Below are 22,274 nucleotides of genomic sequence, written 5' to 3' on the forward strand. Positions count from 1 at the left end.
AACGATTTTGAAACGGTTTATTACAGACATTATAAAGTCCTAGTTTGATGACCTCAACTGAGACTTTAATGACTCATAACCGCTGCACAATAATACACGTAATCCGTATTGTAAATATCCAAAACACTGCTGCCAAAAAAATACATTATGATTTTAATGACAGTATTGACAACTACAAGACGTTGCTTTCGTTAATTTTACACGTAATATTTCAAAACTGAGTGCCCTTCTACAGTGTATTAAAGAATGGTATACAAGAAACTTTATCCATTATCTTCAACCTAACAACAATCGCTGCACTTCGCAAAGTAACTCCCTATGAAAGCTTTCATGATGTTAGGGATTTATGGAGCAATACCAATGCATAAAGTTCATCAGGTATTGTTTTTTAAAAAAGAGATTGGCAACGTAAATATGGTATAATTTTGTTTTTATAAAGAAGCCGTAACTAACCTAACGTTTTCGTTTTCCATGTTGAAATGTATTATAGCAGATGCCTATCCATTGATTTTACTTGGCTCAAAACTAAATTCGAATGGGGTAAACATAGGCAAAATGGTCAATCTAGCAAACGGCCGAACTAGTCCCGTTCCATCATTGTAATGACTAACGAAGACACGCAATTAAAAATAAAATCATGTGCACAACAACTAATATAGAATTAAAACGTTTCTTGAACGTTGTACTCACTTAAATAGTATTTAACAAGATAACGCTTGTGATGCAGCAAAACTGCATCTTTCATGAAGTGATACGGTGAAAGACCACACGTGCATATGCAGCAGTTACTGATTCATTTGATTAAATGCCAGTCTCAAGAGCTCTGATAAACAGCTGAAGGCGGCTCCTATTAGCATAACTCTGAGGCTTAATTTTCATACGCATAATTAGCCATATATTTAACACCAATTGCAAGATCCAATCCTTTCATCGTTAACAAGTGAGCCAAACTATAGCATAGAGATGTCTGTGTACGGGCATCAGATTTAAAATAAAATCATGCATCATATTAATGATACACGGAGATTTTTGCATTTCACATGCGACCTGAGAATGATATAAAATATCTAGAAAGCATACTTCAATGTGGGAGATTAATTGCACTGTTTTGTTTGAAGGGCGAATAAAAGGTACTTAAAATGCATTTTCGGGTTTAAATACTTCACACACAGCGATAAACGGTGTAATTTGAATCCTGATGAGATGCTGGCGGCCAGTAAGTATAAGGCAAAGCTGATATAATACAAATGCATACATCTGGAATAACGAGTATTTAAAGCTTAAGTGATTTTAACGCACAGTCATCTCTATATAACAAATGTCGATTTTTAACATGCGCTGAACATTTTCGAAGCATTTTATTTCCATGACTAATTTTACACGATTTCCCTCCTTTTCTATGGAGACAAAACCGAATTATTTGTTTCACATAATTGAGACAGTGCCTGATTTAAGTAGCTGTGGGTTTGTAATTCTCACGGTAGTCATTCCATAATATTTTAACGGAACAAAGTCGATGCACGTAAGGTTTACTTCTCCAGACCGCACACAGTTAAAGGAGGTCCTGTTGCAAAAATCAATTAAGGAACTATTTCGGAAGGTCGTTACAAAACAGAATTCACAATATAATGCGCGCCCGTTGTTATATCCAAATAACCGTTTCAAGGTGAAATACACACACAATCTAAGTTGTGGCACATTTTGTTCTTCAGTACATCACACTTCGCCGTAATTCAACAATTTGAACTCGTATTCCTAAGTATAACACTTGGAGGAAATGCATGTTTTCTTCAAATTGAAGAAAAATATGTTTTAGCATTTTGTTGAATAGGTTGCGGAAATAAATGACACCGCTTTCTCAGCAACAATGAAGTAATTGCCTTGCTGCTGAACAACAATTTCAAACGATTCTATGAATTCAGATGTTCGCTGTCCCGCTGTTAATAAATTTCTCGAACATTAACAGTAAGTGAAAACTCTTTCACGTACCAGCCCATTGCTTCACTTAACGTCACTGACTGAGAACTGCAATAAAACACTGAAAGACTGACCATGAAAATTTACATGTCAGCTGCAGAAACAGTGCCCAGCCCTGAATGAAATATTTAATTATAATCAACTGTTTAGGTCTATTCTGTATTTTGAGAAAGTCTATCCTTGGCCAAGCCAATTAGGCACTAAAATTGCGGCTCCACAAATTGATATGCATATTTATTCATGTGATAGGTTCATAAAAATATTTGTACTGCAGGCATATTCAACATCTCTCGCTGCCAATGAAGCTTATTAGTGTGAGTTTTATTTACAGGAAGGGAAAAATGTGTAAATATATCAATTTAAGAGTCAACAGGCCAAAAAAACAGCTATGATTTTTTCCAAACTTAAGAGAACGCCTAGCTACGCAACTTGCATTCTCAATTAAAACCTTTACTTTCTTACATATTTGATTATTGTACCATTATTGAAACGGGTTTAAACTACTTAAATTAACATTAATATAATTTGAAACATCACAGCAAATTCATCGTTTTTTAAATAAATTTTGATATGATTCAATTGTTAATTGAATTACAACTGATAGAACCATTTACAGGTATAACAAGTGTAACAGGTATAACAAGTCAATGTTGTGGTAAACTGGAGAAGAGGTAGAATATGACCGCATCTTAGCAAGGATTTCAAAGTATGTTCGAGCTAGATGGAAGAAACCTGTCTCCGAATCTACCGCCAGCTATAACAGAAAGAACACAGCACCTGTTTCAGATGAAACTTACACCACCAACAGTTTAGGTGTCGATTTGGTTCAATTCCTCTAATATTTAAAATGAACAGAGACGTTTTTATCTAAAGATCTTGTAAACAGGCAGAATTAATCTGCTCTGAAATCCACTCGGGGCTAACGTGACAATCTTAACTTAATTCTTCCGACGTGTGTGTGATTGTCTCCAGATGCCACACGAATCCCAACAGCACGAATATATATTTTGTCAAGTTTGTTAAAGCGAGAAAAATCTAAAGTGCACCACATCTCCACATTTAAGGGATGCATTGAAGCATTGTAGTCACACTTTAAATGTGTTGTGTTTCTTTGTATGATCGCTGACCAATTAATGTCTGACCCCGAGGGCTGTTAATCACAGTGCTGTTTTGATAACATCAAAAGTATGTTCAATATAGGAGCACTTGTAAAATTTTGCTTGTTCTCATAATCACAAGTAAGCCGAAGAAGACTGCCAGACTAACTTGCAAATAGACGTTTTTCGTAGCAAACAGAACACAATCTTACGTATGATCTCTAACATTCAGCGTTTAACAAATACCTAAACACAAGACAGGACTTTTCTTGCGTGCGTGTTACTATCATTAATTATTTAATTACATACACAACTTAAGTGACAAGTCTCATTTCGATAGATTTATGCTTTTATGACCTTTAGCCAAGCCGTAAAAAGGATTAAGATTATTAAACAACTTCTAGCTAAATAAAAGATGAAGTCATGTTTGGTTTGAAAAAAAGTGACCCGATCTTTTCCTCCCAATAAATAAAAATGACGGCAATGAGCAAACAGGAATTGGAAACAAAATGGCGTAAACTTTCAACGAGACAATTTTAACCCGTGAAAGAGAACCTGCAAATAAAGTGTAAGACAGTGGCAAGGAGAAATCGCCAAACCATTTTGCGCACAGTAATCGCTGATTATTTTCCTGCTGTCTACAGTTACTGTTTTCCACTTCAACGATGATGTGTACCCAAGGCATTCGCTCTTTCCGGTTTATGGCTAGCAAGTTTTAAGATTTAAGCAAAGCTTTCACGTGAAACGTTCCCCTCTTTCAGAAATCACTGATTTTGTTTCAGTCTTTACTGAATTTTGGTTGCTAAAATGAAAGTACAGAGTACTTGGGATTTTACAAAATACTAAGTTAAACATGTAGCACACACAATATATCGAATGATCAATGACTGAAATGCTGTAAGGTTTACAATTCCATTCTTTCCGATGCGGCAGGGGTTGGGTTTATGGCAGGCAAATCCTTAAACGTCATAATTAGGGTCAGTGATAATATTTACATGTTTCTTGGAATTAAAATACAGTTTGGTGTGTCTGCTCACTGACCAGAACAGGTATTAAATGCCACCTCTAGATGCATCAAAGTGATAGGAATTTAAATAATTCTTTTTAAGATTAACATTATTTTATACGCAGAGCGAACACTGGAAATTTCAACAGCCAGGGTCGAGGACTAGCGATTCCTGAAATTAATTATTCAATTTTGGTGCATTTTTACAAAATAAAACTGAAAAATGCGGATTAAAAACTCAATTCGGGATCACATCCCGATTGATTTTCGAAGTACAGAAAATGTTCTTTCAGCGTTTGAAGGATTTAGCTATAATATTAAATGTAACGATACAGTGACAACGTCCACCATACAAAAGTCAGGCACGAGGTAACTGGAGGACCATATTGAATTTCATTACAAAGTGAAAGTGATGGCGATTCAAATACAAACATACCGACTCTCTCTTATTTATCCACCAATTATTTCTTTATCTGTCTTCCCTATATTCAGAACTCTTTACATTGCAGCAAATCACACTTAACACGCACTCTTGAAAACCCCATACAGTGTATGTGAAATGAATTTGCCATCCCATTCTCTAATAAATACTGCCAATCACTGAATAGGACAAACAAATTCAGTCATGGCCACCTTCATTGCAGATTCTCTGTCATTCAAAACGATAGAGAAAATAATTGTGCGCTAAAAGTCACATTTCAATACAATATTTATATATATTCTTTGAAAACCTAAGTCTTTATATCAACTCTGTTACTCATTTCGATATGGTGACCATAATACCTCACGATGCAAAGTTTTCAACTAGTTAGTCCCTGTGGACATTAACTCAAGATATTCATTCACCCATTCATATGATACACATGAAAGATAGCAAGTAGATAAATTAGTCCATCTTTTCACGTTACACAATTTCGACCCCAGTTATTGTCGAAAGAGTTACATCCATTTCGGTATTATCCTTATCGACCAAATTGTAAATTTGTAATTGTAAACACCAGTACGGTTGTCCTTGCTCTACACTTTCTTTTCTGGTTTAGCGTAAATATAAGGAAGCCTGCTTTCACTACTTAGTCAACACGAGACCAGTTCTTCAGTTAAGTGCAAGCAGAAGTTACAGTTTTCTTGAAAAATAGCTTTCAAACTCAAACTCTAATAGGCGACTAGGTAACGCTGTAATTTGGTTGTTTAAATCGTTTCATATGGTCCCTTCATTTCCACCAGCAAACAAAATACAGCACATCAATCTCCATACATTTGAACACACGCTACACCACTGGAAGGGGACAGTACAGATTTGTCCGACCAGCTGCAATTCTGGCACCAACGCACAGAACACATTTATTGGATCATTATTTTCAAAATATTTATTAAAACGATGCAGCAAATATGGTTTTTCAAGAAAAACGAAACCATCACGGGGAGAAGCATCAAATTCCAAATGCGACAAACGTCCGTCCTGCAGGTCCACCAGCGACGTTAGCAGTGCGGTCTTGAAACACTCTGGATAGAAGGCATTTCATTGCTGCATCTGCAAGGGGTCTCTGGTCTTCCTGTTTACTCTGCATCTTCCTCCGGCAATTTGGTTAAAATTTCTGCTCCCTTTGATGTAATTGCTATAGTATGTTCGAACTGTGCTGATCTTAAAAATAACAAAATTTAAGCAAAGGTAATACGCACGGTACTTGGAAAATAATATATCGACTATATTGAAAAGACAATTACTGAAAGCAACTGTTGGTAAGATAAAACATAATTTCTAACATGAAGTAAACTAAAAAGTTAACACCAGTACCTAAGGCCATCAGCAGACAGTGCAGTCCAGCCGTCCTGCAAAATTCTGAATTCTGTGGATCCTTCCATGAGAATTGGCTCTAGAATTCAGATAATATACACAAGGAGTTCGGCATCGATCACAGGAAATGGAGTCACTGATATCAAATATATTTTCTTTTATGGTTACTCAAGTACAGCATAACAAAGGAAAAATGTGGTTAGAGAAACAGAAGTTTAAATGATAAATTTAGTAGTAGAACTGAAAGACTTAAAATAGTCCATCTGAAAAGTAGGACTGCAGGGGAAATAAAGTGAGAAATAAAGTTAAAGCAGACTTCTTTATTTAATGCCTGATAAATATTTGGTACAAGTTCTAAGTAGAGCTTGTGAGATAAAGTATTAAGGTTAGTCAAAGTACAATAGATGAATTGTTTCATATTCATTAGTTTATTAAAAGATTTAGAACTAATTTTAGCACTTTATGCTAAAACTGCAGCTCGATAAATCAATGTAAAGTAGTTCTCCTGGCTGCTTTTTTGTCAGAATTTTGACTTTTTTCCATGCCGTGTCAATGACATTATGACGGTTAATGGGTGTATGTTGCAATGTAATGGCCTCAGTTCAGCCAAACCAGATAAATTGCCAGACATCGATGTGTAAAATATGGTTGAATAAGAAAGACAGTACTCTAGGAACATAGAAACAGGAGTAGGCCATTCAGTTGCTTATGACTGACTTATAGGTTAACTCCTTTTCCCTGACTTTGTTCGGCAACCCATAGTACCCTTCCTATCAAAGTTCTATTAAGTTCAATTTTGAAAATTTCTCAATTGTCTCAATAGCTATTGTGAGGAGAGAGTCCCAGACTTCCACATCTTCCTTCAAATGACTAGCTCTAATTTTAAGGTTATGCCTCCTTGCTCTGAACTCATTCACCAGTGGAAATAGTTTCCTTCCGCTTTCCTATCAACTCCTTTGATCATGTTAAGCATCTTAATCAGATTCCCCTTAATCTATAAAAAGGGATGAGCTTCAATGAATTAATGGTCATTTTTCGATCTTCACATTTTTATAATCTTACCAAAAATATTCATTACATATAAACATTAAAATTACTAATTAAGTAATTGGAAAAAGTGATAAAAATGGTTAAACTATCCACTCACGTGAACAGGTTGTGATAATCACAAGCATCAACTCAAAATATTCTATTCTAAAAAACTACATTTAAAAATAGGGAAAACCATGCTGAATTACTTTACAACATTCATCAGCAAATTAATGTTTAATAATTGTAAAATCAAATCCAATTTTTAATTATTAAGAAATATTATGGCAGATAAACATGTTATAATCACATTAATTTCATCCTAATCAGAGTTGGAGAGCTTAAATAGACTCAGAAAGATAATGCAGTTTACTGAATTTTAGATTTCTGCACAATATACATTTCTAATGGGCAGATAATATAGTGACAGTTATCAGTCGCAGTGATGACAATATTTACCTATTGTAAATGTCATTCCCTCTTCCATCATCAGGTCATTGGTATTAGCTGTTGTAAAGGCAGAAACAAAGCTTGTTCAGGTATGTACACTGGTGATCTGAGAGGTATATCAAGGCTAACAATATACAATGCTGAAAGTTCTTAATTCATTTTTAAAAATTCATTTGTGGGATGTAGGGATTGCTGCCTGGTCAGCATTTATTGCCCATCCCTAGTTGCCCTTGAGAAGGGGGTGATGAGGGGCCTTCTTGAACCTTTGCAGTCCACCTGCTGTGGGGTGATCCATTAGGGAGGGAATTCAGGATTTTGACCCAATGAATGTGAAGGAACAGTGATGTATTTCCACGTCAGAATGGTGGGTGACTTGGAGGGGAACTTGAAGGTGGTGGTGTTCCCATATATCTGCTGCCCTTGTTCTTCTAGATGGAAGTGGGCATGGGTTTGGAAGGTGCTGTTAGAGGATCTTTGGTGAGTTTCTGAAATGCACTTGCAGATAGTACACATGCTGCTACTGAGCATGGGCAGTGAAGGGAATGAATGGTTGTGGATGTTGTGCCAATCAAGTGGGCTGCTTTGTCCTGGGGTGTCAAGCTTCTTGAGCGTCATTGGGGCAGTACTCATCCAGGGCAAGTTAGGAGTACTACAAGTGCCTTGTAGATGGTGGTCAGGCTTTGGGGAGTTAGGAGGTGAGTTACTCCCTGCAGTATTCCTAGCCTCAGTGCATTTATCGAAGGTTTATTTACACCTGTTTAGTAATGAATGAGAACCTTTTATAAAATTAAAATCTAAACATGTTAGTTCGTATTCATGTAAAAAAACAAAGAGCTGAAGATCTGAAACAAAACTGAAAGTGCTGGAGAAAGTCAGCAGGTTTGCCAGCATCTGTGGAGAGAAAGTAGAGTTAACGAAAAGTCCAGTGACCCTTCTTACAGAGATTTGTATTCAAATGTGTATGAATTAATATCACTCAACCTGAACTGCAATGCTTAGTTTGCATAAGATAATTCAACAGTTAATTTTCTGATTGTTATATGAAACTTCTCATAACAAAGCATATGGATTCATTTTATAACGTATGTATTTCAAAAGAACTTCACATTTATTAATAAGAAAACAGTTGATTATGGAAAATGCTTTATTCAAATAGGATAAATAAACTAATGCTTCTCCTCTCCTCATTTGTATTAACAAAATAATAAACAATTGAATTTTAAAATGTCCTTATTTAAACCACATAGCTCCCTTTGTTTGGCCTTATGGTTTCTTGTGCAATTTGCATTAAACATAATCAAATGGTTCAATTTCAGCAATATATCTTTATTTGGTAAGTAACATGATTGTTTTAAGCAGTGGACGATAAAGCCTATATTGAATGAATATTCATCTTTCTTTTTATAATTTGGACAACTAATTCCAAAAATGGGCCTAAATCAACCAACTGTTGAAGGCTGGTTTTAATAAGAATCCACTTTTTGCTGGGAGAGCGTGAAATCCAAAGATGTAAACATAATTTAAGCAATTAAACACTTTGACCATAACCATAAAATATTTCATTAAAACATCCAAAGCAAATTTTACGACTAGATTAATCTGATTTCTATTCTATTCTACAAATTGTGAAAGAATTAGATGGAAAAATTAGGACTTTTTTTTTTACACAGCAAGTTGTGTGCTACGATATATTGCCTGAAGTGATGTGGAAGCTGATTCAACAGTAACATTCAAAAAGGAATTTAAAATACTTGGAAAGGGCTATGGGAAAAGCATAAGGGAAAGGCAACTATTGACAATATACAGTAATGACTTGAATGAGGAAAGTAGACAATAGGTGCAGGAGTAGGCCATTCTGCTCTTCGAGCCTGCACCACTGTTGCCAAGTTTGCAGATGATACAAAATTACGTAGGAAAGTAAGTGCTGAGAATGTCTCAAAGAGTGCACAGGGATATATATATATATAGGTTAAGTGAGTAGGCAAATCTTGGCAGATGGAACAATAATGTGGGCAGATGGAACAGTAATGTGGGCAAATGTGAGATTACGCACTTTGATAGGAATAGAGGGGGTGAATATTACTTAAATGGAGAAAGACTGCAGACAACCATGGAAAAGAGAGATTTGAGAGTCGTCTTTTTTTTAATTGACTCTTGGGACATGGGCAAAGTTGGTTGGCCAGCATTTGGTATCGATCCTTAGTTACCTTGAGAAAGTGATGGTGAGCTTTCTTCTTGAACTGCTGCAGTCCACATGCTGTTGGTTGACCCATAGTGCCCTTAAGGAGGGAACTGAATCACAAAAAGCTAGCACACAAGTTCAGCAGGTAACAGGTTTGGTGAATAGAATGTTTGCCTTTATTGCAAAGGGCATGGAGTATAAAAATAGAGTGGCCTTGCTAAAATATGCAAGACATTAGTCAGACCACAGCTAGAATACTGTAAATTGTTCTGGGCCCCTCAAATAAGGAAAGATATGTTGGTATTGGAGACAATTCAGAGAAGGGTCACTCAGCTGAAGCTGAGCATGGAGGGACTACCTCAAGAGGAGAGGTTAAGTAGATTGGGCCTGTACTCACTGGAACACAGAAGAACAAGAAAGTGATCTTATTAAAACATACAGGATTCTTAAGGGGCTTGACAGGGCAGATGTGAAAAGGCTGTTTCCCCTATGGGTGAGTCTAGGATCAGGGGGCATAATGTCAGAATAGGGGGCCATCCATTTTAGACACAGATGAATAGAAATTTCTTCTCTCTGACAGTAATGATTCTATGGAATTATTTTTATCACAGAAGGCTGTAGAGGCTAGGTTGTTAAGTATATATTCAAGGCTGACATAGTATTTTAATCAGTAAGGAAATCAAGGGTTATGAAGAGTAAGCAGGAAAGTGGAGTTGAGATTATCAGATCAATCATGATCTCATTGAATGGCACAGCAGACTCACTGAGCTGAATGGCCTACTTCTGGTCCTATGTCTTATAATCTTATAGCCTTATGAGACTAACTGAGCAGCTCTTCCAAAGAGCTGAGCTAGACATGATGAGCCAGCTGGCCTCTTCAAGCGCTGTAAGTTTTCATACAGGTCTGCAAAGCTATCCTTCCAACTGTCCTCACCTCAGAGATTTCCATTCTGTGTCAGACACAATTTGGTCTACTGCTTTTCAGCTTAGCTAACTAGTTAAACTGACAATAGTCACTATGTAGGAACATACAGAGGGGAAACATATATATATATATATATAAAAAACATGGCTGAAAGCAGAGCTGTATTAAGAGCTGTATTTTTGGAAAATGTTCTCCTACAACCACCGATTTTAGAAAAGTATTCAGCGTGGAAAATTCCCAGGTTTGAGTTAGGTGACATGAGTTGGAAAGTCAATAATGCCAGGCCTGGTAGGATGTCTGTTTACCCTCAGGTTAAGGAGGGAATCTTTAGGCTGAATTCTGAAGTAAAATGAGCCAGTGTTCTTGCTCCTCGTAACTGCTGACAAGCTCATGTTTGGAGTGAGTTTGTGCAGACTTCACTTGAGAGCACATACTGGAACTTCCTCCACATTAGGACATTCTGCTAAAATTAGAACATGCTTGAGTTATTGGGTGAGGTAATAGAGGAACTGTGTCCCAGCAAAGAATCAATAGAGTCATGGAGGTTTACAGCATGGAAACAGGCCCTTCGGTCGAACTTGTCCATGCTGCCCAATTTTCACAATTAAACTCGTCCCATTTGCCTGGATTTAGTCCATATCCCTCCATACCTCTCCCATCCAGGTTGTGAAGATATGTAGGCTAGGTGAACTGGCTGTGCTAAATTGCACATAGTGTTCAGGGATGTGTAGGTTAGGTGCATTAGTCAGGGGTAAATGCAGAGTAATGGGGAGTGGGTTTGGGTGGGATACTCTTCGGAGGGTTGGTTGGCCTTGTTGGGCTGAAGGGCCTGTTTCCACACTGTAGGGATTCTAAGATGCTAAGATCCATGTACCTGCCCAAATGTTCCTTAAATGACAAAATTGTACCCGTCTCCAATACCACCTCTAACAGCCAGTTCCAGAGACTCACAACGCTATGTGTGAAAAGATTGCCCCACTGGACCCTTTTATATCTCTCCCCTTAAACCTATGCCCTTTAGTTTTAGACTTCCCTACATGGGAAGAAGCTGTTACCTACCTACCTCATGATTTCATAGACGTCTATAAGGTCACCCCTCCATCTTCTATGCTCCAGGAAAGAAAAGTAACAGCTTATCTAGCATCTCCTTATAACTCGAACCTTCCAGTCCAGGTAGCATCCTAGTAAATATTTTCTGCACATTTTCTAGTTTAATAATATCCTTTCTGTAATACGGTGCCCAGAACTGCACACAATACTCTAAATTTGGCCTTACCTACATCTTGTACAGGTGCAACAAGATGTCCCAACTCCTATACTCAATGCACTGACTGATGAACACAAGTATGCTGAAAGCCTTTTTCACCATCCAGTTGGTCAAGATTCTCACTGTATTCCCAGATAACTTTCTTCACTGTTCACTATACCACCAATCTTGTGTTATCTACAAATTTACTAATCACCTCTCCTAAATTCTCATTCAGAAAACAAAGTAACAGTGGATCCAGCACTGATCCCTGTGGCACACCACTGGTCACAGGCCTCCAGTTTTAAAAGCAACCCTCTATCATCACCATCTGTCTTCTACCTTCAAGCCAATTTTATATCTAATTGGCTAGCTCTCCCTAGATTCCAAGCAATTTAACTTTACTCAATGCAGTACCTTGTCAAAGGCCTTGTTAAAGTAAATGTAGATAATGTCTACTGCACTGCCCTTATCTACTTTCTTGGTCATCCCTTCAAATATCTCAAACAAATTCATGAGACACGATTTCCCATGCACAAAGCCATGTTGACTTCTGAAATGAATCCTTATCTCTCCAAATGTCTATCGATCCTGTTGCTCAGAATCCTCTCTAACAAGTCACCCATCACAGACATTAGGCTCACTGGTGTGTGGTTTTCAGCTATTTACCTGCATTCTTTCTTAAATAATGGCACAACATTAGCCCCCTTCCAATTATTGGGCACTTCACCGGTTTTTGGACAGAAAGAGAAGGCAAATTGACAAGGAAATAAATAGGCACACAACATCAAAGCCAATCAAAAGAAAAAGATATAACTATTCTAATAGTTTCCAAATTCTTTACACTCTGTCTGGAGGCTAAATTAAGGCCAATGTGAATCAGCAGAGAAGTCTCATTTCTCCCAAATGCCATCTTGTCTGTATATTTGTTTAAAAAGAAATTCCTGTTCTGGTGAGCAATATTCCTTGATGCATTCTACAATTAATAAACATTAAACTCTGGCCTTTTTAGACCTATGAGGATCTGTAGAAATCTGATTTTTGGTAGTGTATTTAGTTTTCTGCAAAAGAAGAGCATAATCCTGTTTTATTCAGCATGTTAAGTTGTTTGCAATTAACGGAAGGCAGTGGCAGGGGTTTGCAGTGGTGATACAGGAGAACAAATATGTATCTGCCAACAGCAACACTGGTGTTATGCAAAGGCACATTAAACGTCATTCACAGCCGTCAATTATTGTACTCCAATGGTCTTACACACATCTGGTAGTAATGTCAAAATGCACAGAAGAAGTGTATGTAATGTACCACCGACAAGTGTTTCTAGTTTATATTAACAACCTTGATTCAGGAGCTCAGACTGATAAAATTCTCAGATAACATCAAAGAAGGAAAACAGATACATCTGAAGAGTTAGCCAAAAGACCTACAAAATAAACTCTTAAACAACCTAACTGCAGAGATTATTAGCACAATAAATTCACTGCAGATTAGCAAACAAATGTCTTTCAATGATGTTGAAACAAAACGGTACAGTACAGTAACAGGCCCTTTGGCCCATCATGATGCCATTCCAAACAAATTCCACCTACCGTTATATGGTCTGCATCACTCCATACCTTGCCTGTTTATGTGCCTGTCTAAATGTCTCTTAAACTTTGCTAATCTACCTAATTCTACTACCTGCCCTGGTAGTGCATTCCAGGCATCTAACTTCTTCTATTAAAAACCTTTCCTTGCACATCTCCTTTAAACCTGCTCCCTTTCACCTTGAACCTATGCCTCCCTAGTATTTGACATTTTCACCCGAGGAAAAAGACTCTGATTAGCCATCCTATCAATGCCCCTCATTATTTTATATACTTCTATCTGGTCGCCCCTCAGCCTTTGATGCTATCTTGAAAACAATCCAAGTTCCAAACTCTCCTTCTCACTAATACATTCAAACCAGGCAACACCTTGGTAAACCTCTGCTGCTCCTTCTTCAAAACCTCCATATCTTTCCTACAATGGTGGAGTTTGCCCACAATACTCCAAATGTGGCCTCACTAAAGTCTTAAAAAGCTGCAACATGATTTGCCCACTTTTATATTCAATGCCACAACCAATGACGGCAAGCAAGCTGCATGTCTTCTTTACCAACTTATCCATTTGCTTTGCTACTTTCAAGGAACGATATACTTTTGCCCCAAGATCACTCTGTATATCAATGCTCTTACAGGTCCTGCCATTGGTGCAGTATGCCCAGTAATTTCATCACTGTAATAAAAATAGAAACAAGCATGCTGAACTGTATTGCTAAATTAGTGGAATGCTACCTGATGGAGTAGCGCTCCGAAAGCTAGTACTTCCAAAGAAGCCTGTTGGACTAAACCCTGGTGTTGTGTGATTTTTAATTAAATTAATAGAGTGCAATTTGGAGGCTATAATCCTATGTTGTACAATGCTCTGTTTTAACATATCCTAAGTACAGTTTTAGTCATGGATACACAAAGAAGGCACCCTAGAAGTGTTGCAGAAGAGTCATGATGTTAATCCCCAGTGTTATTATGATCAATAAGAGAAACTTAGTTTTTTTTTAATCTTTGAAAGGTGGTGATTAAGAGAAGAACTCACTAAAATACATGATCATGAATATTACAGAAAAGCTAAATATGGAAATCTACCTTGATAAACCATGAAAGCAGATTAAACTGGTACAATGCAAATTTAGGTCTGGCATTTTGAAGTCCTTCACATAAAGATCAATAAATATAGAACAGCATAGGACAATTGAGACAGAAAGTCTGGAATAACAGGAATAATTGATTGGGATTGTAAATATAGTCTGAATGTCCATTTCACAAAATATAACAGATTAATAAAACAGAAACCTCACACAATACACAAAAACACAAGCATCTCAAAATTATTCTGAACAGTTATCTTATGAACATTCAACTTCTTGCATTATACTGTAGCTAACAAAACGTATTCAAAGTTGGACACGGTGGGTCAGGCCAACATGAAGTATGAGTGCCAATTTGCAATTTAGCAATATTATAATATAAAATTGGCACTAGTGTGAATTTGGCACTGTACTCACTGTGAAATCAGTATAAACATTTTAAAATCAAAACAGACATCACCATTAATTTCTACAGCAATCAGAAAGCAGAAACATCTGATCTGTTAAAATCCTTTGGATCTTTAGAGATTACCTCAACAGCTTAAAGTAACAAAGCAAGAAAGAAATCGAGGAGTTTTGTCAGCCAAGTCTTTAAAGCTGTCAGCTCAATGTTCATTGTTGGTCAAGAAAGTAAATAAAATTTTGAGATGTATACCTAAGGTGTGATTTAGGTTATAGGAGGCAATGTTAAAAAATTACATCTGACCTTAATGATCCCCTATTTATAGTTCTGAATACAGTCTTGGCCACCATAATACATAGTGCTACTGGAAACAATCCAGTGAAAACAACATGGCAAATTCCAGAGCTAAGAGTTTTGAAATATAAGAAAAGATTTTCCACCCTGAAACTTTACTGTCAGAGGAAGAAGAGGGACACGCTGAAGTATTTTTTTCAATTTTCAAAGATTTCCAGATTTGAATTTTAAAAAAAAATCAGGCATAAAACTGTAGACTTTAAGAGACACTAAGGGCCAAAGAAAAATACAAATATGCTGTTTTGCTGAGGACTGGTAGGTAGGGTTGACTTCATTACTGACCTGAAACTGAACACAACTTTAGCACATATGTAGATTACCACAGAGATCTTGAAGTTGCTATTGACAGTCAGTGTTCTGTCACAGGTTGCACTGGCATTTACCACTCTACCTCACTACCACTTCTCACAGAAAAAGTACTTACTGACATCAATGAAAACATCAAATTCCCATTCCCATGTCATTGTCAGAATTCCATGAAATGACTTAGAGTAATGGGGTCATACAGCATGGAAACAGACTCATTAGTCCAACCAGTCCATGCTGAACATAATCTCATACTAAACTAGTCCAACCGGCCTGCTCCTGGCCCATATCCTTCCAAACCTTTCCTACTCATGTACTTCTCTAACTGTCTTGTTAGATCAATTATAACTGGGTTCTAATAGTGATGGGATTAATAAAATGTGATGAACAACAGAACTAATTAAAAATTATAATTGTGAAGTGCTACTAAATTAGTAATTAGTGATTTTCAAAGTTATTTTCTGAAAGAGGATTTCTCCAAATATTATAAGCTTATAACTTTGCCTCATCTCTGTTCCAACCTTGAACTTGGAAATATTTTAAGAAATAATTTTATTTTAATGCTGCTTTATTTCTGGTTGTGTCTCTGTGCAAACCCTTTAATGACATCATCCTAGCTCTTTGCTGAGAATTCTGCAGTAATGAATGTGATAATCAATTGCAATAACCACTGCACGACAATAGAGGTGAAATTTTCACCTGGAAGACTGCTAAATTTATAAGTGAAACTAACTTCAGCAGTGAGTGCATTACCTTGCTACCTGCTGCAAAGCCCAAAATTTAGGAAATTGATTAACTGTAATGAAGATGAAAAAGAAAACCATGGAAAGCTTTTTAAAAAAAAAGAAACGGATGAGGTATTGTTAGTAACAGCAGAGGTACTGAATAGGTACTTTGCACCCATTTTCAGAGCAGAAAACATGAGCAGCATACCAGAACTTCAAAACAGTCAGAGAACAGAGGTGAGTTTAGTGGCCATTATTAAGGATAAGATGCTGGCAAGGTGAAAGTCTGTAGGTGGAGAAATCACCTGGACAGGTGGACATCATTCCAAAATTTTGAAGGAGACAGCTAAGGAGATTGTAGAGGCATCGGTGGTGATTTTTCAGAATCACTGGTATCAGGCAGGGTCTCAGAAGTTTGAAAAATGGCTAATGTAAGACTCCTGTTAAGAAGGAAGGGAGGCAGAAGACAGGAAACTATTGGCCAGTTAGCCTGACCTCAGTAGTTGGTAAGATTTTAAAGTCCATTATTAAACATGAGATTGCAGCATACTTGGAAGTGCATGGGGCTAAGTCAGCATGGCTTTGTAAAAGGGAGGTCATATCTGACAAATCTGTTGGAATTCTTTGAGGAGGTAATGAAGCAGGTTAGACAAAGCAGAGCCAATGGATGTGATCTATTTAGATTTCCAGAAGGCCTTTGACAAGGTGCCACAGAGGAGGCTGCTAAATAATAGGCCATGGCGACAGGGGCAAGATACTGGCATGGAGAGAGGATTGTTTGAATGGCAGAAGACAGTAAATGGAGATAAAGAGGTCTTTTTCAGGATAACAGCCAGTGGCTAGTGGAGTTCCTCAGAGGTCCGTGTTGGGACAATGACCAACGTTATACATTAACAATTTGGTCAAAGGAATTAAGGACATTTTTACTAAGTTTGCAAAGGAAACAAAGATAGTTGGAGGGACAGGTTGTGCTGAAGAAGCAGGGAGGATGCAGAAGGGCTTGGACAGGCTAGGAGAGAGGGCAAAAAGGTGGCAGATAGAATAGAATGTCGGAGAGTGTGAGGTTATCCACTCTGATAGGAAGAATAGAAGCATGGACTATTTTCCAAATGGGGAAAGGTTTTGGAAATCTGAAGCAGAAAGGGACTTGAGAATCCCAGTTCAGGATTCTCTTAAGGTTAACATATAGGTTCAGTTAGCAGTTAGGAAGTTAAATGCCATGTTAACATACATTTTAAGATGGCTAGAATATAAGAGCAGAGATGTACTGCTGAACTCATTGACACAGAGTGCTGTGGTGGTCAAGTCACTGAATGTATTTAGGACAGAGATAGCCAGGTTTTTGATTGGTAAGGAAATCAATGGTCATGGGTTTGGAAAGCACATTAGCCACAATCGAATGATGGAGCAGACTGGTTGGGCCAAAGAGTCTAATTTTGTTCATACCTTATGATATAATCAACCACAACAGACACAAAAGTTATTAGTTTTAGACTAACAGTAAAGCTTAGATGGCTAGACTAGAAAGAATAATGGTCTCTTCCTTCTCAAAACATTACTCTATTACTTGCATGTGTGTACAATAGGTTATACAATCATTCATTTGTAAAGAGTAAGTCAAAGTATATTGCAGTTTATACTACTGTGTCATTAATAAAGCAAGAAAAACACATATCCAGCTTTTATTCAGATTTCCATACAATTCATGGGAAGCAGAACATAGAATTTGGAAAATGAACATCATATGTGCAGGTGTCTAACACAAATGTTAATGTCCAGTTTACAGGTCCTTCTGCAGTAATTTTATTATTTCATTCATATGATGAGAATAGCTGGAACATTATTTAAAAATCCTAAATTAATTGAGAAATACTTAGTTAACATAGAGCTTCTTTTTTTTTACATCTCTATATCACTATTCCCTTCAATGTAAGCTACAAGGCAGCAACTGATCTCCTATCTCCAGGGTGTAGATGTAATATTGTTCTGGAGCAAAGTAATTAGAAGTTTGAGTAAAATGCCAGGTGCTGCTGAATCACATTTTTCATGCAGAATGCTTTGCAGAGGCTAGGCTGTTCAACATGTCCTCATCAGGAGGTGACAGAAGGATTTGTGGGGGAGGGCTTCTATTAAATGTCTTGAAAACAAATTACCTTTTACAATACAACTCTTAAATTGCCAAAACTGCACATTTTGCTTTTTACAAAGACATTTAAGTAAATAGATTTCACCTGCCTCTAGTGTATGCATGTGCTGGCTTTCCCAATAACATTTACTGTGATTTACAGTTGCTGGCTTGCTGTGTGTAAACATATTGTAATTTGTATCAGAAGATTTCAATTTGCGTCAGCAGGATGCAAATTCATTCCACACCAATCATGGAAACAAGGTTCAAGTTAAGCTTTGCTCAAAGAGAATCAAGACTTTGTTAAACAATTCATTTTCTCTGAATTTAATGCAAATGCATTTGTTTCTACGTTATTTAATCACTCACAAATGAGATTCAGGTTATTTGACCAATGTCATTACCTGGCTCATAAAGCTGAAAAGGGTGTCAACTATTAGTCTGGTGGAAAGCAATAAGACAAGTTGTCCTTTAATGTATTTATGTCAAAGCTGTAGTTGTTTTGTGTAATCCGTTTCATATTTGTTGTTTCTGAAAAAAAAATTGGTGGTGGAGAAAACTTGCTTTCACCAAAATCTTTAAATAGTTGAATTGGTAAAATATTTAACTTTTGCAGTGGATCTGTACTTAGTAAGTAAAATTGAAGGTGGATCGTTTTGCAGCTAGCACATTCACATAAGTTGCAAAGCATGCTGATATTTGTTTCTGATAACCATCAGATTTGAATCAAGCAAAAGTAGGCTTCTTTTATTATCTTTAAGAGAAGTTTTAATTATTGACATTCGTGAAAATAAAACTTTATAGCAGGCTAAATGCTTCCCCAATTGCTTTACAATGCATTAAAAATAGGGTTAAACCATAATAAGGATATTAAAAGGTAATAATTCCTAAAAGAAATTTAAATTCCTGGTTCCAGTTTTCATCCCAACAGTGGCAGTCATGCCTTCCATTGCCCAGACCCTAAGTTCTGGAATTTCCATGCCAAACCTCTCTGCCTCAATTCTCTTTTAAATGTCTCCTTGAAATCTCTCTGTTTGACAAAGTCTTTCAACACCAATGCATTATTTCCTTATGTGACTGGGTTTCAAATTTTGTTGATAAGGTTTGTTGTAGGATTTCATTTACTTTGTTACAGGTGCTATGTAAACACAAATTATTATGACAAATATTTGCATTCAATCTTCACATACCCCCAACAACTTTCACCTTTGTCAGAGGCAAAGCTTAGTTCAGTTGAATTTTTGAAGTTCAAAATCTTTGAATTAAGATTGAGATGTATGCATAAACATGTATGTTGACTTTTCCATCCAGAACAACTTGTCTCTTAAGAAACATTAACATTCTGATATTCAAATATGCAGATACAAAACATAGATTTACACAAATTAAGATATGAGGATAAAATGGTGAGGGCAGAGGTTCAAATTTTTAAAAAGAGGCAGAAAAGTTATCATAGAACACAGAAATAGGTATACTCATCTTCATATTGACACACTAGTTGCATGAGAGATGCATACAGAATGTGCTACATACTCACCAGATATTGGTTAATTTTCTGTGTTAATCCATCTTGCAGAAGACGACACAAACAGAAAGATCAAGATACAGAGAAAATGTTTCATAACCATAATGGGCATGACAGAGTTAAAGAAGAGTTAAAGACATTCAGAAAGATGTAAAGGTTTAGAGAATTGGCAATAAATACATATTTGGATATGAAGATACAGAAATAATAAATGCAAGATGAGAAAGATCATTTCGTCCATCTTAGCTTGTGTCCAGTAAGCAACTACAGTCTCTTGCTCCCGCCAAGCTCCACCTCCCAACACACACAATGCTCCTATCATGTAAAGAGTTATTTTCAAAATTCTACGAGCATTTGCGCCGTTAGGAACAAACCAGGAAGTTCTGTGTGTTGACCACACTTGTGAGGAAGAATATCTTTATTGCCAGTTCCAGAAAAGTATCTTTCTAGTTGGAACTGTGCTGCTATAAGTAATATCGTGGGCAGATGACCTGCAGTTGACTTTACCTTTGCCTATGCACGAGTTCATATCTAATACAATAAGTCAGAGCATTATGCTTGTAACATGTACCTGCAGACAAATGAAATAAGTAAGCTATATGAAACGCTGTTTGGATTCTTATTTAAATCTCTCTATTCTATATTTTAAGACATTATGAAATAACAAGAAACAACAATTCGGTTAAAGGACCCTTACAAGCATTTAAGAAAATTATTATTTCAACTCAGGGAATCAAAGTATAAATACTTACCATGATGCCAAACTTCAGGATGCCCATGAAAATAAGAGCCTATCCCATGGCCGATGAAATAAGGACAAACTTGCAGTCCATTGGAATCTGCTATCTTACTATAAATAATAACAAAGAAATAATCTGTTCTGACGTTTCCATATGAATCTGCTTTTTTATTTCTAAAATATATTTATTCATAAAAACTACATATACATGCATAGTCATTAAAACAGTTCTGTACAGTCTTTGCATATGGAGAAACAAACAAAATTGAAGTATGACTTTCCCAACAAACCCAAGGCATTTCTTACTCATGCAAGGTACTACTTACATATATTTGAGGCACGGTGGTGGTGGGGGTCTGATAACTGAATGGACCCCATTGTAATTTAGCTGAAAGACCTCACATGGTAGTCTGTCACCACTATTTCTTGGCAAAGGCTACCCCTAGAGAATATCTGTCTGCATATTCCCCTGCACTTTGGAATGTGCTAGTCTGCAACTCTCAGTCAAGGTCACCTCCTTGCACTGGAAGACCAACTAGTTTTTGGAAGACCAAAGAGTATCTTTCACTGAATTGATGGTCCTCCGGGCGCAATGAATCTGGTACTGAACTCCATGCATTCCAGCCAGAAACAGCAATATTTTCTCAGTTCTCTGTCAGTACAGCTTTTTAGTAGTGGTGGAAAGGTGGATCTTGAGATTTACTTTGAAAGTCAATTGGCCAGATTTGCTTAACAGGGAGTTCTGTGACATCTTTAAATCCAACTATAGACCCTTCAGCATGTAAATGATTGCACCTTAGTTTCAAAATACTGCTATAAAATGGGCATCTAAGGTATATAAGATCAGCATGCGTTGACAAGATTCTGACACTCCGTCATTTCTTCTTCAAGGGAAACATTTTAATTGCAACCAGCATCGGCTACTGAGTTCAGTAGGCTCTGGGGATACAATGGTAAAAAGGTAGGTACTTTGCTTTTGGGTCTTGAGGGTGGGGGTTGCAAGGAGAGGGGGTTGGGGTGACTGGAGGTAAGATATGGCAACGGTATCATTCAAGATCAGAGACGGTTACAGAGAGTGGTGAACTCGGCCTGGATAATCACAAAGGCCATCCTCTCATCTATAGAATCCATCTACCAGGCTCGCTGTCAAGGAAAGGCCGCCAGCATTCTCAAAGATCCATCCCACCCTGGCAATGTTTTTCTACAACCTCTACCATTGGGGAGAAGGTAAAGAAGACTGAACACATGCACCAGCTGGTTTTGCAACAGTTTCTACCCTACTATTGTTAGAATACTGAATGGACTCACAAACTCTTAACATTCGCCTGTACCTATGTTTTTGTTTTTGCTGCTGTTTACCTATTATTTACAATCTATGTTACTTAATTATGTGATCTGCCTGTATTGCTTACAAGACAAAGCTTTTCAGTGTGCTGTGGTACACGTGTCAATAAATTCAATTCAATTCCATTTAGGTTGAGGTGTTAGCTTTAGCAGCCATTCCTTTACCCCTTTATCCTTACCCTCAACTGAGACAAATAGAGGCCCCACCCACGACCCAACCTGGCAGTCATATCGTCCTGGTTTCTAGGTGGGGATATCAGCCATTTTTGTCTTCTGCTGGGAAGGCCAATAATCAAACTGGTGGGAAGTTGAGGCCCTTAAGTAACTACCAGTTAATCATTTAGGGTCATAATTGCTGGTAGGTTAAAAAAGTAGCTAATG

The 22,274-nt window shown here is 37.1% G+C and overlaps 1 protein-coding gene and 1 long non-coding RNA gene across 4 annotated transcripts in view; one reads left to right on the plus strand and one right to left on the minus strand.

The window, feature by feature from the left end:
- LOC140482194 (uncharacterized) overlaps window positions 1–22,274 on the plus strand; it is a 52,701-nt gene that overhangs the window by 5,759 nt on the left and 24,668 nt on the right. The window contains exon 2 of the long non-coding RNA XR_011961683.1: window positions 21,441–21,510. This is a non-coding gene — a long non-coding RNA (uncharacterized lncRNA). The remainder of the gene's footprint in view (window positions 1–21,440; window positions 21,511–22,274) is intronic.
- Window positions 139–22,274, minus strand: part of metap1d (methionyl aminopeptidase type 1D (mitochondrial)) — a 164,445-nt gene continuing 142,309 nt past the window's right edge. For all 3 annotated transcript variants that reach the window (XM_072579251.1, XM_072579252.1, XM_072579250.1), the window contains 4 exons: window positions 20,563–20,660; window positions 7,364–7,411; window positions 5,876–5,954; window positions 139–5,722 (listed from right to left, as the gene is read on the minus strand). In XM_072579251.1, coding sequence (XP_072435352.1) covers window positions 5,638–5,722; window positions 5,876–5,954; window positions 7,364–7,411; window positions 20,563–20,660 — 310 coding nt within the window. In that variant the 3' untranslated portion in view covers window positions 139–5,637. The remainder of the gene's footprint in view (window positions 5,723–5,875; window positions 5,955–7,363; window positions 7,412–20,562; window positions 20,661–22,274) is intronic.

This window comes from Chiloscyllium punctatum, chromosome 10, assembly GCF_047496795.1.
Source record: "Chiloscyllium punctatum isolate Juve2018m chromosome 10, sChiPun1.3, whole genome shotgun sequence".
NCBI lineage: Eukaryota > Metazoa > Chordata > Chondrichthyes > Orectolobiformes > Hemiscylliidae > Chiloscyllium > Chiloscyllium punctatum.